At 47.5% G+C, this 18,278-nt stretch overlaps 1 protein-coding gene across 5 annotated transcripts in view; it reads right to left on the bottom strand.

Moving 5' to 3' along the window:
- The window catches only part of COLQ (collagen like tail subunit of asymmetric acetylcholinesterase), a 60,311-nt gene that overhangs the window by 31,205 nt on the left and 10,828 nt on the right, over positions 1–18,278 (bottom strand). Inside the window, exon 1 of one of the 5 annotated variants that reach the window (XM_081071308.1) lies at positions 1,878–2,155. The exons of the other annotated variants lie outside the window; for them this stretch is intronic. Coding sequence (XP_080927434.1) covers positions 1,878–2,055 — 178 coding nt within the window. The 5' untranslated portion in view covers positions 2,056–2,155. Of the gene's footprint in view, positions 1–1,877; positions 2,156–18,278 lie in introns of those variants that run through there. 5 annotated transcript variants of the gene reach the window in all.

The following is an 18,278-nucleotide window of genomic DNA, read 5'->3' on the forward strand; positions in this document are numbered from 1 at the left end:
CATTTTCAGCAGGTGAAGACCATGTATTTCTGCACCCAACCCAACTCCCTGGAGATGTTTTTAGCACAGTCTAGTTTATTTACAGCTCATTCCAGTTCAGAATATTTCCATCAGGTGGACATGTTTGGGAACAGCTTCCCCTACCCCTGCTCTCACCCCTCCTTCCCAGACAACTAAGCCAGGACTTCACATGTCTATTTTGGTGTCATTAGAGTGGCCTGTGGGTCTCTCTCTGGACTATGCTGCCTCCGTGGAATCGTGCCTGAGCTCAGGGTCCAGCCTGGAAAAGCCCCAGCAGGCTCTGTTGTGATGGAAAAATAATGTGTGTGTGTGCACGGGGGGCAGAAACCTGGCTATGCCACATGGCTCAGCCCCCGGCAGCTGCCTTGGAAATGCCACCTATCACAGATGTCAGGACTGCTTGCCCTGACTTAAAGACACTAAAGTCACATTGTACGTGGCCGCCACAATGCCAAATCATGGGCAGAAACAATGCTGAGTCTGATGCGCGCTTTTGGCACACATTGGGGGCTTTTGTTTGTTTGTGTGTTTGTTTTGTGCTGTAGATGGTGCTGGCTTTGCCCTGGGAACTCAGCTTTGCCCACTTGACTCTGGGGCACATGCTTGGAAAGTGATTCCCTCCTCTTATTCTTGGGACTACAGAGGCTTGGAGTGTGAATCCAGATGTAAGTAACCATGTGACCCGGTGCGACTCCCTTTTTCAATCTGAGATTCAGTTTCCCCACTTGTACCCCAAGGAGTTTGGCTCAAGCCATCTCCCAAGTCCTCTGTACACATCTGACAGCAGGGTCACCCCTGAGTCTGTGCGTCCGGAGCTCCCAGTCACAGGAGCAGCTCATCCGTCGGGTACCGGAGACAGCCCTTTCTGTGTCTGACGCCTTTTTGGCATCAAGAAGCCTCCCCCACCCCCAAATCAAGCAAATACGTCCTTAGAAGCCACCCATGGAAAGAGGCGACAGAAACATCCTGCCTTAGTAGGTTGGGAAAATTACAGGTGTGGCCATGTGTTAACTACTCTGCACCTGCTTGTGCAGCTGGTGGGCTGTTCAACGTCTTCTTCCTCCTGCTTTTGGGCCTTTCCCAGCCTTTTTGAGAAACAGCCCAAGGAGAGGAGATGTGAAGGGACACACTCCATGGTATCGCTGGGTGTTTGGACCCTGAGTCAGGCGGCTCAGCGACAGTCCAGTTCTCACCTTAACTGGGTGCAACGTGCCTGGTTTTCCCAGAGTCGCCTATTCCAGAGAAGGTTTCACCCTGCAACTTTCCTTCAATCCCCACACATACTACACACACCTTGAAAAACAAATTCTGATCCTAAAAGTTACATGTATTTGAACTTCTCTGAAAGAAGGATGTGCTGTCTTGCGATTTGCTCCTGAGCAGGCGCGGGGGGCAGGTGAGGACACAGCCTATAAAGAAAACGATTTGGTGGGTAGATGCTATTGCCTCGGGGGTTCTGAGCCTCACGACCCAAGCCAGTCAGCCTGGAGAGTGATTGAGCACGTCTCGGCCACCAGGGCCGGGGGTGGCCCCGGACCACAGAACACGATATTATTCCAAAGCCAAGGGAGCAGCAGCTGCCAGCCTGCCACTCTGCAGTCAAGGTCACAAGAGGGGCACACACGAGTGCACACACAAGTGTGTATGCCAAAGCCCCCACCAACTCCACTGTCACACTTCTTTACATTGCGATTCCAACACTGCCCTTTAAGTTCAATATTTAAAGACGGCTGATCCTACAACAAGTCTGCTTTCCAAGAGTCCTTTTCTCCAAAACAATACACACACACACACACACACACACACGCAAACTCATATGCATGCACGTCAGCATACACACACACTCACAAACTCACCCCAGCAGCAAGCTGAGTAACAGAGCAGTCCTGAGACGGTGAGCAGATGACTGAGGCTGAGTGATGGGCCCGTCATTGTGGACGAGGCCCAGGGCGGACTGGCCAGGGAGCACAGGCTGGAGACAGGCTGGGATCCGTCACGCCCCCGAGTGCTCCCAGCGCCTGGCCTGCTGGGCATTTGGGGTGGGAGTCAGCCAATCCCTGCTGCGGTGCTGCTCCTGCCCCAGATCCCAGGGGTCCAGAGGCCAGTCCTGAGCTGCCAGGAGCAGGGATGGGCAGGCAGCACACTGGCCTCTCTGGAGGCTGCACGCGGGGTGGCTTGGGAGAGGAGGAGTGCCCTCGGCTCAGGGGAGGAGGTGAGGCTGGCAGCCTGGGATCCTGATCGCCACTGCAAGCAGAGAGGAACTGGAGTGGAATCCATCAAACGCTGCTTTCCATTCAGCTCAGAAACGGCCAGGACGGTACTGCTCCGGCTGCCCACAAAGCCCCCCACTGCGACTGTCGGGGGCGCCTGCCATGCTCTGCTCCGGGGCAGGCCTTTGTCGTCAGGGTCCCGTGTCTGGCCAAGGTGCCACCACCAAGCTAAACCTAATTTTTTAAAATTATACACACACACACACACACACACATACACACACACACACACGCACGCCGGGGATGTTCCAAAAAAGTATACACACGACTTGTATTCATCTTTTGTTATTGGTATATATTGAGTTTTACAATTTTAATAGTTTCTTCCTTTCTTAAAATGCATATACATTTTTGGCTATATACATATATAGCCTTGGCTATATACATATATATATATTTTTCCTCCAAAAGGCCTGTGGGGTAAACCTCTTTAGATGAAGCCTGCCTGTAAATAATAAAGAGGCATATGCCAGATAGATGTGGAAATCTGTCGGATACTTTACAGGCATCCCCAGTGCACAAGCATGCACACACACACACACACACACACACACAATACTCCAGATCATAAAGACAGATTATTAGTGTTTAGCAATAACACGGTTGTTTTAACTAGCGTAGTAAAGACTATAAGATACAGTAGGAGTCAGCAAGCTGTCTTCTGGAAAGGACCAGATAGGAAATATTGTGGGATCCATGGGCTACGTGGCTTTGTCGCAATGGGACTATGCCACAGTACATGAAAGCAGCCATTGACAATACATGAAGGAATGAGTGTGGCTGTGTTGCAATGAACTTCACTTACAAAAGAGGAGGCAAGCTGGATTTGGCCCACAGGTTGTAGTTTGCTGCCCCCTGAGCTATAGCCTTCCAAAGAAAGACTATTTCTTGTATTCATTCATTCATTTACTGTTTCATTCATTCAGAAACCCACACTGAGTACCAAATGTGTACTAGACACAATGACTAAATATAGTTTCTACCCTCAGAATATGTCCTTCCGGGTGGTGGAAAGAGGACGACCCCGGAGTCAGGCAAACTTGGGCTGGAATCCAAGTATGACAATGAGGAAGTTATTCACTCTCTTGGAATCTCAGTCCTCTCATCTGTAAAGTGAGCATGGTGAAACTCACATTGCTACTTTGTTGTGAGGAAGATAGCTAAGGCTTTTGGAGTTCCTGGCATAGAATAGGGGTTCTTCTATGAACATTTTCAAAGACAACTATTATACAAAGTGGTAAAAGAGAAGAGGCTAACATGCAGTGAGGGTGTCTGGAGGGATTTATAGAAGGCAGTGATGGGTACCATTTGGGGCAGGGAATACAAGTGAGAAATCAGGGAAAGCTTCCTGGAAGAGGTGGCATTTGAGCTAAGCTTTGAAAGCAGAGAAGACCTGCTGGTACCAAGATGGGAGGAGTGAGGGTTGAAAGGCTTAGTCTGTGTTCTTTTCCTGGGGTATTTCCCTCTATTCTCAGAAATAGAGAGTCTAAGACATCAGAGAAAGCAGCACAGAGGGCATGGAGTGCTCAGTTCTAAATCCCAGACAGTTGCAGAAATGTCATTGGCATCACATTTTCTCAAATTCCCCGTGCTGGCTCCTATGCCTGCAGCTCTTCATTTCTTAAACTTTATCTCAAATTCCTTGGAGATGGAAGTTTTGCAACTTTTAGCACCAAAGCATTTATTTTTTTACCATGCAGCATCAAACTTTTCCTTGAAAGGTTTATACAAGTAAACCACTCAACTATGTTTCATTATCGTAAAAATGAAGGCGAATGGACTAGATGATCCCTGATGTCCTATGCAACCCTGCAGGTGTTCAAATCTCTATTTTGAACCTAATGACTCAGGCTCATGGATGTCTCTTTCTGTGTCTCTTTTCTATGTTTCTCTCCTTCTGCAACTATCTTTCTTGTCTCAGTCTCACTCTCTCTGTCTCTCTATCGCCCTATCTCTAACTTTGTCTCACTCTCCGACTTTGTCTCTAGAAGCACTAACAGTTGAATTTCCTTAAGTCAAATGCCTAGGTGTATGCTCCATGACTGTTAACTGCCTTTCAGCCAGGAGTGCCAGCCTGGGATTAGGAATCCTGGTCTCCAGCCCTGGTGTGGCCAGAAAATTGCTGTGTGCCCTTAGGCAACTCACTTCCCCACTGGGCCTCGGTTTTCTGAAATGTAAAATGGTAGCGTTAGACAAAATGAGCTCTAAGCCCTTTCCAGCTCTCGTTTACACCAGGGGCTATGACTCCTGAGACACAAATGATCCTTCATAAGAGCCCTGAACAGGGATAGAGGATCACTCTCCCCCCTTCTCCTCTGGAGGGCAATCCGTGCACTTGGAGCAGAGGCCTGCTGAGCTCCCTCAGGTTCACTGGCCCAAGCACCAGCTCACCACAGCAGAGCTGCCTGCAGAATCCAATTTATAATAAAAGTTTCCGGGACCTTCCTGCAGCTGTCAGCAGGTGTCATATTCACAGTATTTTGTCTTAATTGCAGCTCTGGGATTTATCAACCAGTCCAGAAGACCAGTTCTGGAATACCGCCTCCCTGGGCACTGTTCCAGAAGGTCCTGTCCCCATTGTTGGCACAGAGGAAAAACGGACTCAGAGAAGCCAAGTCACCCGGGCCAGACCACATAGCTAGTACAGCACTGGGGTCAGAGTTCAAAGGGAATAGTGCACATGGCCCTGTGAGAAGGTGCTTTCCTGGTGGCCATCTTGCCCGGCTCTCCCTCCAATCACTCCCACCCCTCCTGCTGTTCTTTCTCACAGCTTTTGGAAGCAGGATGCTTTCCCTCAGACCTGGACCTGTCCTGACAGGCTGGCTCTCTACAGTCCTAACCCCCAGCCATTGACTTTACGTCACAGGACCTCCTCAGTTAAGGCGAAACTGGGAAAGCCAGTACTCCCCCCAAATGTGCGCTCCTCTTTTCCACAGGCCAGATCTATCTCTGAGAAGTGGCTGTACTTGCCAACCCCCCTGCAGTGAGAACAGCTGGGGGCATGTAACTCTTCTTTCCAATGGTGCTGCCTGGATGCAGAGGCCTGAGCCCTGGGAGGTGGTGGAGCCACAGATGGAAAAGGGGCCCACACCCCAGAATGCCAACATGGAGATGAGCTGCCCCTAACCAGGGACTGTGGACTGTTGGGGGAGCAGAAAATAAGTTATGATTAGATGAAGTCACTAAAATGCGGGTGCTTGTTTGCTACCGCGGACCGTATTACCCTAACCCAGTAGTGAGATGCCAACTATGGGAAACATCCCATGAGCATTCGCTATCCTCCGACCCCCACAGTAACCCCACAAGGTACGGAGTAGCACTGTTATCTTCATTTTCATACAAGGCTCCAAGATTTAGGGATGTCCCTAAAGTCGTACACAGCCAGTAGGTAGTAGGCTAGGACTCAGTCCAGATGTCTGACCCTGGAGACTTCTGGATATTTCGTTACCGGCACTAAGTGGTGACCTCCCACTCCCATGTCCCCATCAGCCAGAGACAATGAGCAAGGAACCTCAGAAAAAGATGTCAGGTGTCGTCTCAGCCAGCTGGGGTTAGAGGAGTTTACCAACACCTACCCTGTTTCCCTGAAAATAAGACCTAGCCAGACAGTCAGCTTTACTGCGTCTTTTGGTGCAAAAATTAATGTAAGACCCAGTCTCATTTTACTGTAAGACCAGGTCTTATATAAGACTGGGTATAATATAATAAATATGATATAATATAATATAATATAATACATAATAAATATAATATAATATAATAATGTAATATAATAATAATATAACAATTATAATATAATAAAATAATACCAGGTCTTACATAATATAATACCAGGTCTTATATTAATTTTTGCTCCAAAAGACGCATTAGAGCTGACTGTCCGGCAGGTCTTATTTTCGGGGACACACAGTAGCTGTGTCCTCATATGGCCTTTCCTGTGAGTATCCCTCATGTCTCTCTGTGTCCAAATTTCCCCTTTTTATAAGGACACAGGTCAGATTGGATTAGGGCCCAACCTAAAAGCCTCATTTAACCTTATCACCTCTTTAAAGGCCTATCTCCAAACACAGTCACGTTCTGAGGTACTGGGGTTAGGGCTTCCACTTATTAATTTTGGGGGGCATCAAATTTGGCCCATAACAGTGGGCATACTGGTGCTCCCTGAACAATTCTTTTCACTTTTTGTTGAATGTTTGAAAATTTTCATAATAAAACAGAACAAATAATCTTAAGTAGGCAACAGAGAGCCAGAAGATACCTTCACAAGGGTGAGGATGGCGGTGGGTCGGTCCAACACCCGTGCCGGCACATATCTGAGAGCACCTGGGACTGCACAGGGCTGGGGCCCCAGTGCTGCCCGGAGAAGGCTGCAGCCACTCATCAGGAGACCCTGAGCAAGTAATAGAATCTCCACGAAGAACACGAGAAGGACGTTCTCCTCTGCCTTTAGAGAGATGCCTTGAGGTGCAAAAGTCTGCCCTAGCTACGAGGATGAAGGAAAATCATCCCATATTGGTCCTCATTTTACAGCGAGTCATATATCAACAGTAACTCCTTTGATTATGCACAGATTCAAGGAGACAAAGCCATCCCTCTTTCCTCCCACAAGGGAAATTTTTGGACCTTATCTAAAGGAAGGCATCTGCTCTTTTGAGTTCAAGTTCTAATTTGACCAAATGGCATGTGGTAAATAGGGAGGAAGGAGGAGACAATGTTATTAGGAGCCAAGGGAACATCAAGAAACCGCCCCAAGCTGGCTGTGTCTTGGCTCTGAATTTGATTACAGCGACCAGCATAAATCAGCGAGCGCTATTACATCTTTTGCTATAGCTTGACAGGACAGGCCAAGATTCTAGAGTTATTCAGGAGATCTGGCCATAAGTCAGAGACTAAATCGTCCAGCTGCATGGGGCCCAAAGGGTTATTTCCAATACCCTCTGACAACTTGGACTGAATGGAAAGACCCTGTGTTTCCAACCATTACATTTCCACACCTTCATTTTTCCATGGTGATATCTTAGCTCTGCGGACACTTGTGATTCGAAACCATGTGGCCAACATTTAAACCCTTTCCCTAGAGCCCCCCATTCCGGCCCCAGCACCTCTAGTATTTGCTGTCTGAGGGTCCACAGCAGGTGGGGAGGAGAGAGCAGGGTCCCTGGGAGCCCCTGGCTGCCCAGTGGCACAGAGACATTTCTACCCATTGGTCTCACAGAGTCACTCAAATCCCTGAATTCCAGAAAGTGGGGGCCTCAGGCTGACCCTCTTGACCTCAAGTGAGCAATAGAGCTTCTCAATTGAACAAATGGGAGAGACGAACCTTGGGCTTTTTGCAGCACTGTAACTGTACGATTCTACCATTCTGGAAATTCTCTGAGAACTCAATTCCCATCACTAATTTGGGCCTAACAGACTTTTAAAGAGAGTGCTCCAGATGAGAAGCGCTGTTTTGTATGTGTTTATGGGACTTTGTTTAATTGTTTAGAATAAGTAATACATTTATGTGATTCAAAATTTAAAAATGTATAAGGTATACTTGAAAACTCTCCCATGCCTGTTCCAGTTCCAGTTATTTATTCTTAATTGCTTAGTCTCCTGTGCATACTTCCGTGACTATTCTATGCATACAGAGCAAACAGGTAGGTCAATAATTTCCCCTCTACTTAAAGGATTACTTGTAATATAATACTGTACAGATGGTCCTTCTCAGTTTCTTCATAGTATTTCTAAGAGATCACTCGGTGTAACTACATAAAATGCATCCACATTTCTTCCTATGGCTGCATAATATTCCTTCACTTGGGAGAACCATGGTTTATTCATCCTGGCCCCTCCTGATGTGCTTTTGGATGATTTGCAAACATTTAAATCCTAATTCACTTGTAATTTATTCTGGTGGAAGATGTAAGTTTGTTTGTTTGCTTGTTTTCCAGAAGACATTTTATCTGTGACCTAAAGCAGACCAAAAAATAAAACCCAAAACATTCTTTAACCTACCTTTATGTAGCTTGCAAACATCAACCATCACAATATTCAGTAACATGCACTGAACACGTATAATGTACTAAGCACTGGCTTACAAGAGGCTTCAGCCTTGTTAACAGTTTCTCTATTTGACAGATCAGTAAACTGAAGCTCAAAGATGTGCCCAGATAAGTGGCGGGGTTGTGACTTGGACCCAGATCAGTTGTCTCCATATCATAACTGCTCCGCTGTCATATAAACTCCAACTACTTGTGAATCGAAGACACCACAGTGGTGATGTACATTGCTCCTCACTTCGTATTTCATCTGTGCTATTTTAATGTCACAAATAGACTGTGTGATACTTGAGTTAGTCTATCTTATGAATCTTCTTATTCACTATAATAGTATATAGTAGGAGCTGCAATAACTATTGGTCATTTCATTGATGGGAAGTATATCAAAAGCGACGTATCGTAAGCAATAATTGTAATTAATTTAGAAACAGAGTGACAGATTTATACATGGTAGTAATAATAATAATATGAACAAATTTCAATGGATTTTATTGCCTCATGTAAAAAATAAAAAGGAGCAAAATGCAAAGTGGCAGCAGACGGGTGCATGGCCAGAAAACTGAGCCTCTTTGCCAAATCAGCCACCATCTGCGGGCATTCCATTGAAAATTTCATATTTAATCACCTTCCTCTGATTGCCTGGGAGGACCCACCCTGGCCGACCTGGTGACTTGGCATCTGCTGTCCATTTTGAAAGGGCAAGACTGTCATTCTATACAACACAGATGCTGTGTGGACAGAGGGCCCCATTCTCCTGATGTGGATGAATCGGATGTGGGGAGCAGCTTGTTTTACCAGCTAGGTTGCTCACAGGACTGCACAGTTTCCAAAGGCTGGACACTCTCAGGACTACATTGCCTGGGAGGGTTTCCCAGTCAGCTCACCCCTGTCTGGGGACGTGAGACGCTTTCTCCCTCACAGCAGCAGGGAGCGCTGCCTACGGGGGAACGTGCCCATCAGCAGGCCTTTCTGCTGAGGACTCAGCACACTGCTGTTTTCCTCAGGTGTGTGAGCCTGTGCTTTCCAGGGGGTGAAAGTCCAGTGTCACCCCTCAAGGCACAACAGCTCCTCAGGACACAGTCCACTAGCTCAGAGATAGGCCCTCCCATGCTTTCTCCTTTGATCCTCACAATAACTCCTACAATTACCATCTATTAATTTTATACCCCCCTTTTCCAGATGTGGAAAACTGAGGCTCTGACATTTACGGTCCTACGAAGCGGGGCTTCTGAGCCAGACCTCCGATTCCAGAGCCCATGCCCTGCGATTTCCCTTTCTCAGCCTTGGGCTTTTGATGGGAGCTCTGAATTCTGAAGCTGGGTTTTCAGTGCCGTGAGCAAATCGCCCCAGCCACTGAATAAGAGCAGGTGGGATTAGAGGGAAAGTGAAGCATCCCAGGAGGAGGCCAGTGGCCTGGACTCCAAATCTCTCGCCACTATTTGACACAATGCTGCAAGCAGTAACAGAGGGCTTGTGTTCCAGGCGCAGTGCAAAGCTCTGTATCTATTAGCTTGTTGAATCCTCACTGCCATCTGATGAAGATATTCTTATTATCCCCATTCTACAGAGGTGGAAACTGCGGTGTTAAGAAATTACACCAAGTCCATTTGGCCAAGATCATTCAGCCAGTGGATCAGAAAGATTCCACTCAAGGGCAGAGCTGTCTGAACGAGAACCCCACGCCTTTCACTCTCACATCATGGGTACGTGGGTGCCACTGCTCAGAAGAGAAACCCGTGCCAAGGCCCTTTCTTTCTGTAGGTGCTAATTCTGTAAAGTAGCAAGCAATGTACATTGTTAGCCACAAAGTCAGAGAAAGTCTATGGCTAAAAGGATCTTTGAAATCTGGTCCATTCCTTCATTTTACAGATGAGGAAACTGAGTCTCACAGAGAGCAAATGACTTGTCCAACACACGTGTATCTTAGGAGCTACTGGCAATTTCAGAGAAATAACCCAAGTTCCCTGAATTTTACCTCAGTGCCTTAGCCCGGTGCCACAATATCTCTCAGAGACCATTAGTAAACAGGCAAATTGTGAAACCCACTGACTACTCAGTGTTCCCTGAGTAGGGGACCACCTTCTAGCTGGGCCTGAACAGGAGAACCTTAGCGGCAATCACCATGGCAGCCAAGTCGACGCATGTCAGGCAGGTGCACTCTTATGTTCAGGGCTGCCCAGCAGACAAAGTGCTGGCGAAGCAGTTGACTCAGATAATTGAAGAAAAACAAAGAAAAGAAACCATTTACTTCAGACATCAAATTGGGAAAACATTTCCAGGGCCCACTTGTCCAGAGAGCCATCTCGGCCTTCCACTCCTCATTTTCTATGGGCGGACACGGAGAATGAAGGAGCGTGTCGCCCAAACCCGCGCCCTCAGGACGCTGCTGCTCCCTGGACAGAGAGAACAGTCGTCTGTTCCACCATTTACTTTCCCTACCATGACCTTGTCTGACACAGCTCTCAGAAAGACGAACAAGAGGGGAAAGTGTTGTTGTCCTCACTTGGTGGCCCCCTAAATCCTGAACACTAATCTCAGCAGTGGAGACTTTGGTTTCTGGATGACCACAGAGAATTTGGAAGCCTTTTGGGGGCTCCCCCTGTAGGGATGATTTCTGCTCGGGCACAAAGGGACAACCCTGTTTCAACCCTCAACAATACTGGCCTACCTCACAGGCCCCTCACACCGCGGACAAGTTCAAACACTTGAACAAACTCAGAGTCATGGGAAAGTAAGAAAGCCCCAGTCGGGCAGGTAGGTCTCTACAAGTAGAATGGCCATCGTCACCCCACCCCTCCAATCCTGGGTCCCCAAGAAGCCCCAGGCCAGGTCTGAGCCTCCTGGAAGGTTCCTCCTGAAGCATGTGTCCCAAGAGAGAACTACCAGCTGCAGCAGGAAAGCTCCTGGGGCTTTCTCCAGACTTCTCAGAAAGATACCAAGAGGGCGAGGCAAGCGGCACCACAGGACGAGTGGGGGAAAGGAGCGGGAGGCCTGGGAGGGGAGAAGCCTGTCCAACTTGCATTCGTGTTTCTTTCTTTTCTCTCTTGTTTCAGACCCCAGCTGGTTTACAGTGTAAAGCCCTTAGCAGCCACAAGGCCTCTCCTTCAGCTGTCGCCATCTCCTAACACACAGTCACGCTTGTGCTTATGTTGGTTGCTGTGGAGACATAAGTGCAGGTTTGAATGGAGCTGAATGCTCCTGGGCTGGGAGATGGAATAGGGCCAGGTGTATTTTTAAAGCCATGAGGGAAAGCCAGTCACCACGAGAAGAGATTCCTTCCCTGGTCTACATGTCCCTACTTTAGGGACTGATTCACAAATGCAAAATGAATAAAAGCTGAGCTCCTCTTTTTGCCTTAACTTGTTGTATATTTTAAGCAAAGTTATTGTTTGGGTTGTATTTAGGACTTTTGCCTTTTGACATAACTACATCTTAGGGGCAATTATGACCTCTTGGCATGTGTACAGACACTGTGAGGTTGTGGGAAAAAATGATAGATAAGGTTTATACATCATACACCAGGAATTATTTTACGTACTTTATGTTCATAATTAGGTCCCTTAATCTTTGAAACCAACCTGTGAGTTAAATCCTACTTTTAGCCCCATTTTATAGGTGGGGAAACTGAGGTACAGAGCAGGTGATTTCCCTGCCCAACATCACAAAGCAAAGGGAAACACAAGACTTGAACCCAGGCAGTGTGGTACCAGATGCCCAACTCCTGACCACTAGGCTATTCTGCCTCTGCAATGATTTGGGGGTCACAAAGTCCTGACGGGAATTTTGGCCCTGGCACGGTGTGACCTCAGGCAAGTGACTGCACCTCTCTGAACATCAGTTTCCTCTTTGGTAAAATCCAGGCAAGGAGTGAGTAGGGTAGTAATGGCTTGTGAAATTGTTTTGACAATTAGAAGTCATATTCTTTTTTTTTTTAATTAATTTTATTGGGGTGACAATTCTTAGTGAAATAACATAGATTTCAGGTGTACAATTCTGTATTACATCGTCTATAAATCCCATTGTGTGTTCACCACCCAGAGTCAGTTCTCCTTCCATCACCATATATTTAGAAGTCATATTCTTAAAAAGACTCTAGCAAAGAGAATGGGCTCAGTGCAGGGCAGGCAGCTTTCTTCGTGCTAACGGGGCTCCCAGAGCAACTGGATCCCAGCTCCTGTATCAGAGCAGGGGTTGCTGAGAGTAACTGCCACTGCCCAGAAATGGCAGGTGGGGCAGGCAGGCAACTGTGTGAGGGCCAGCAGAACCACAGCTGCTCTCGGCAAGTATCTGTGGCAGATGCTGTCTCTTCCCCGCCCGTATCCTTGAGTGTTCATGAGGCCCTATGGGCTTCCAGCTCCTGCCACAGGCACCTGTGCTTATGCCACAGGGCTTCTCCAGCCACGGGAATTGCTTGGGCAAGCATGTCCCCAAGAGCTGGTGGGTAAATATCCCAGTGCCCCATCTCCCGGAGCTCCCCAGGAATCTGTTCAGGAATCCCCCTGGTACCTGGTATTGACTGCCTGCCCTTCCCTGTCTTGCTTTCCCCAGCCCTCCTGGGATCACCTCTCAAATAAAGTACTTGCACCCAAATGAAGACTGTTTATACACCCGTACCTTTGATTGTGATGTCACTTAGAAAAGCACTTATGGAACACTTTCCCAGTGGAAAAGGTAACTGTGATAAACTGAATGATGGCCCCCAAAGAGATCCAGATCCTAACTCCTGGGACCTATCAATGTTACCTTCTATGCAGGTGTAATTAAACTAAAAAGTTAAAGATGGGGTGATTATCTGGATGGCCCCTAACTGGAATCACACGTGTCTTTATAAGAAAGAAGCAGAGGAAGATGTGACACAGAAGAAAGCAACATGACCACTGAGTGGCCGTGGGAAACTAATACAGGAACTCAGAGAGGCAAATGTGACCAGTGGTTCTCAGAATGTGCTCTGTGGACCAGCAGCGTCAGCACCACCTGGGAGCTTAGAAACGCAAACTCCTGGGCCCCACTCCAGACCTACTGGATCAGAACCTCTGGGGGTGGAGCCCAGCAGTCTATGTTTTAACAAACCTTTTAGGTGATTCTGATGCTGGCTGTAGTTCAATGGCTGACCCTGGTTGGACATGAGAATCACCTAGACAGTATTAAACACTCTCAGTACCTGATAAAATGCCCCACCGATGCTGATTTCTTTAGTCTATTTAGCCTGGACACTGGGCTTCTGTAAAGCATCCCATTCTAGAGCTGCACTGTTTCTGTATGGTTGTGGCAGCCATGGTTGTGGATCTGAGGAAAGCAGGCTTGCATGTGGTGAATGGCAGTGTGGGGGCTTGGCCCTGGATATCTGCAGGGAAAGCCTCCCATCTCTCACACCCACCTCTCTCCGTGTCTGAGCTGGAGATGAATCCACTGCTTTATTCGCAGGATGGGGATGGGAAGAAGTGGCAAAGATGGGACCCCTGGAGAGCCCTCTCATTTAAGAACCCTCACTGATCATCTTATCTAGAGGAAATATGGGGGGCTAAATCGGAGAAGATGGCTGGGAAGTGCATTATGGAACATTAAACAACAGCTGATCAACATCAGACAGAAATAAATGGCCCATAATCTACTGCCAAAAACATGACTGGTTCCCAAGTGGGGGCCTGGCTGGCTTCCAGTCAGGGGAACACAGGGCCAGACATCAGGTCCTATAGGACACAAAACTGCTCTGGGTCATATCCCAGCAGCCAGCTGGAGAAGATTCCGGCACCCAGACAGAATTCATATTCTTCCACATGACTCACTCCACAGGACTGGTTTTGGGTCTTCTCACCCGTCTCTGCAAACTGGACCCAAACATCACCTGAAGAGCTCCTGCCTGCCTGAGAAATCCTGTCTTGGAAGAGGGAAGCCACATGTGTCTGTTTGGGTATAGGGTAGGTGGGTTCCCAATGCCTGAACGGAATATTTGTGAAGAGGTAGTCTCTGACCCCAGGAAGGCCTCATGCCCCAAAATACCGTGGTTGAAGCTCATCTTACTAGAGGATACTTTGGCTTAGAATTTTTACCCCTGTTAAAACACAAATACCTTCAAAGGAAAGGTAAACCAGTATCCTGGCAAGTCATGCACACTTTAGTATAGTTATCTCTAGTCTTTTGCTAAGAGCTTGGGCATTGCTATCCTAAGGAGAAGGTAGGAGGGAATGGAGAAGAAAGAACCCAGTAATGACTATGTACGGTGCCAGGTGGGTACTAGACTTACTGTGGTGGTCACTTTGTTACATAAATGTCTAATCAGTATGTTGTACATAGGAAACTAATATAATATTGTATGTCAACTATAATTGAAAAATAAAATAAAAATTTTTAAAGAATCTAGAGTTGAGTTTTCAGAGGCTAGAAGGGTAGCCTATGGGACTTTAATAGCTAATATCATTATTTAGCCATGGTCATAAGTAGGTTTGGTTTACATTGATAAAAGCCCCAGACTTAGATTCAGAGGGCGGGACTCCAGTTTCCAGCTTTCCCACCTATTAGCCGTGTGATCTTGGGCAAGTCACTTAATCTCTCTGAACCTCTATTTCCTCATCTGAAAAGTGGGAGTGATGCCACATCCATCCCAGAGGTGCTGTGAGAATTATATAAATTGAAGTGTGTGGAAGGTCTGCCTGTCTGTAAATATTATTGTCCTTGGGTCTGTGCCAGCACATTCTAGAAATTGTACAACTACTGAGCTACATCTGTGAATGGATGTTGGAGCTGAGTCAATCCATAGACCCACAGTGAGCCCAGCTAGTACCAGCCAAACCCAGGCTCGATCAGCTGACCCTTAGTTGACCTACAGACACATGAACTTCACTAATAAGTGATTGTTGTTTAAGCCATTGAGTGTGACTGTGGTTTATTACCCAGCAATGGTTAAAACTATATACCAAAGTTAGGGTTCCTGACGTTTACAATTTTAGGGCCATGTTCAATAGAAATTATTCTAAAATATACATGGCACTTATCTGTCTTCTTAAGCAAAGTAAGCACAATTCAGTCTTCGTCATAATGAGAGCCAGGTAACGTGCTCTAGGTCAGTGATGCCCCCAGGGGTTATATACAGAACCGAGGCTCCAGAAATAATTCCAGTCTACTATTCTTTTTGATCTAAGAACTATTCCCTAATTCTTTATTATTTTTCTTGTAATCCATTTGACCAGCTGTCTTTTTTTTGTTGTTGTCATTGTGTATATCTTAAGCCTCAGTGCACTGCTCGCCCCCCCACAAACTAATGTGCTATTGCTCATTCACTACGCTTCAAGAAACCTGCTATCTAAGCCTGTTAGAATGGCATCCAAAGTAAGAGGTAATAGGCTTGGAGTCTGGGCCTGAGGTTGTTTTCTGTGTATCAGATGCATGTGCTTTAGTGCTCAGATTTCTGTCATCACTTTGGCCTCTTGGATGCTTTCTTGCTCCTTTCCTGGTTCTCCTCTGGGACCCGGCAGTGGAGGTTGCCAGGTAACGAGCATCTGATCCCGATAGCTGGTGCAGTGTCTGGTGTTGTTGGAATACTGTCTTTCCTGGCGAGTGTGAAGGTAAGAAGCAGCCTACAGGCCTTCTTCCATCCATCACAGCCCCTCTCTGGAGAACTGGGCGCATGCAGCCTGTGCTGCTTGTATTTCAGTAGTGAGGGACCCTGTGTTCCTCCAGGACCTCTGGGCAGTGTCCTACTTGTCTCTGTGTCCCCATGTAGCACTTGGTACAGCGCCAGGCATGCAGTAGGCATTCACTAAGGCATGGTGGGTGCAATGAAAAGATCTTCCTGGTGGCCCTTGTTTCCATGCACACAGGGCTTGTCTTCTTCAGAAGACTAAAAACCTACCAGCTTCTGAATGTAGACTATTTCACATCAAATTGTTGGAAAATATTTTCAAAGGAATAAAGTTCTCCTGTGTCAAGGAAAAGTTCCCATTTCAGGACATAAGTTTATTTGTGAACTGTGCTGTCAGGAAACCGTGGCCACTAAATGAAGGGGACAAAGCCCAGTGACTCTATAGGAGAAAGTAGATATTTTTTGTTCTGTTGAGCTGTCACTTTAGTGATTCCCCCCTAGCTCTACCCCATTGTTTTACCAAATGTCTGAAGAGTATGATCCCAATCAGAAGGTCTGGACCTAGCAATTCATGAGGAAGAGCCTATGGATGTGGGGGCTAGCTATTCTACGTCCGCAAGTCCCCCCACTCCAGGGGCTGACCCCAACACTATATCAAGGACCTCCCCTGCCTGGGATGCAGATTGGGTTTGGCCAACTGCCAAGAGGTGAGCGAATTGAAGACAGAGGTTGGGGTATTTCTTCTCCCCTTTCTGGGGTCCCTCTGTGATCCTAGGCCCTGCCCAGGGGTCCCTTCTCCAAGGCCTCAGATCTACCTGGGATCCATTTCCCCATTTCCTCTTCTTGCCTTTTCAAGCATAGGGAGGTAAAAAGCCTCCTGGGGCTGCTAATCTCTCAGCGTTCCTTTTCTAGTTCTCTTAAGCCACACCTCTGAAAGTGGTTCCTTCGTTTAAGTCTGTTCATCAGAACCATCAGAGTTGCTTCTTTCTCCTACTGTTAACCTGACTGGTACCATCTGTACCAAGTCTGACCTAAGAGCTGTCTAAGCTGTGCCAGGGTTCTCTCTATGGCAAGAATTTCAAAGAAAATCAGAGGCTCTTTTCTCTCTGGCTTTCAGAACTCATTAGCCATTTTGGCTCTATCTAAATTAAGTGATACAAAATGATGGCAAACCTTAATGTACAGATGAGAAAAGCTTTTATTCCTTCATTTACCATGTGCCAGGCACTGTGCTGACCCTGGGGATACAGTGGAAAGAAACAAGACGGACACAATCCCTGCCCACACGGTGCTGACAGTCTCACACCAACGATCTCCCGGAAGTCAGAGAGCCCATCAGAGGCAGGGATAGAACCAGAGGAGTGAGTTTCCTTAAGGCCTGGGCTTTCAACGGATTCTCAAAGGAATCTATGACCCAAACATGGTTACGAACCACCAAGTTAGACCAAATTAACTATGAAGCTTCCCCCTCAAATAGGGAAATAATGACCCACTCACTCCCAGAAGAAGCCTGGCGGTCTCAACTTGAATTTGTGGGGGGCATGTTGGCACCCCCCCCCCCCCCGTGGTGGTGCAACCACCCACCTTTCCTGTCCCCTGCCTACCTCCCAAGAATCTCCACAAACCCCCTTCCCCCTCCTTCAGTTACTCACACGTTTATATTTAGCCCCACGCCCTTCTCCTAGTCCTTGCCTCAGGGCCCACAAACACTGACAGCGTCTCGCTCAGCGGTTTTTATGAATGGACAGGGGTTGGGAGTTAGACTCACAGACATGCCCCCTCCGAGAGCCCGTGTTTCCAGCAAAGGCAGTGAGTGAAATTTCTGCCTCAGTTTACTTATCTATGAGATTCACGTAGGAGCACGTGACTGAAACTGCCATTTCTGGGGAGAGCCAGGGGTGACTGAGGTGACCTGAGGGGGGCGTGAGGAAACAGGCAGCAAAGCCTGGGGTCTGTGTGCCTCCCTCACGCCCTCCGGAAACATTGGCGTTTCCTCAGAAAGGTTGAAATAGGCCATGCTGGTAATCTAATACTTCCCCTGCTCTTGGTCAAACAGGACCTGGGCAACACTCCTGTGCCCTCAGAAAAGGTGGCCAGGCTGGCAGAAAAAGCCCCCTTCCCTCCATCTCCCAGTGCTATACCTGGCAGACACCCAGCTCCAGGCTCAGCCGTCACTCTGGAGCGCTCTCCACCTCCCCCCAGAAATCTCCCTTTACCCAGGGCCTCCAGCTTCCTCATCTGAGGCTGAAGAGAAGTCCAGTGAGAAAGCACAACATGAAAGCAGACAGGGCTGGAGAAATGGAAGACCTAGTCCTGAGGCTGCATGGGGGCCCCTTAGCCCCCCAGAGAATCAACAGGACTCCCTTT

The sequence above is a fragment of the Rhinolophus hipposideros genome (genome assembly GCF_964194185.1).
Source record: "Rhinolophus hipposideros genome assembly, chromosome: 14".
Lineage (NCBI taxonomy): Eukaryota > Metazoa > Chordata > Mammalia > Chiroptera > Rhinolophidae > Rhinolophus > Rhinolophus hipposideros.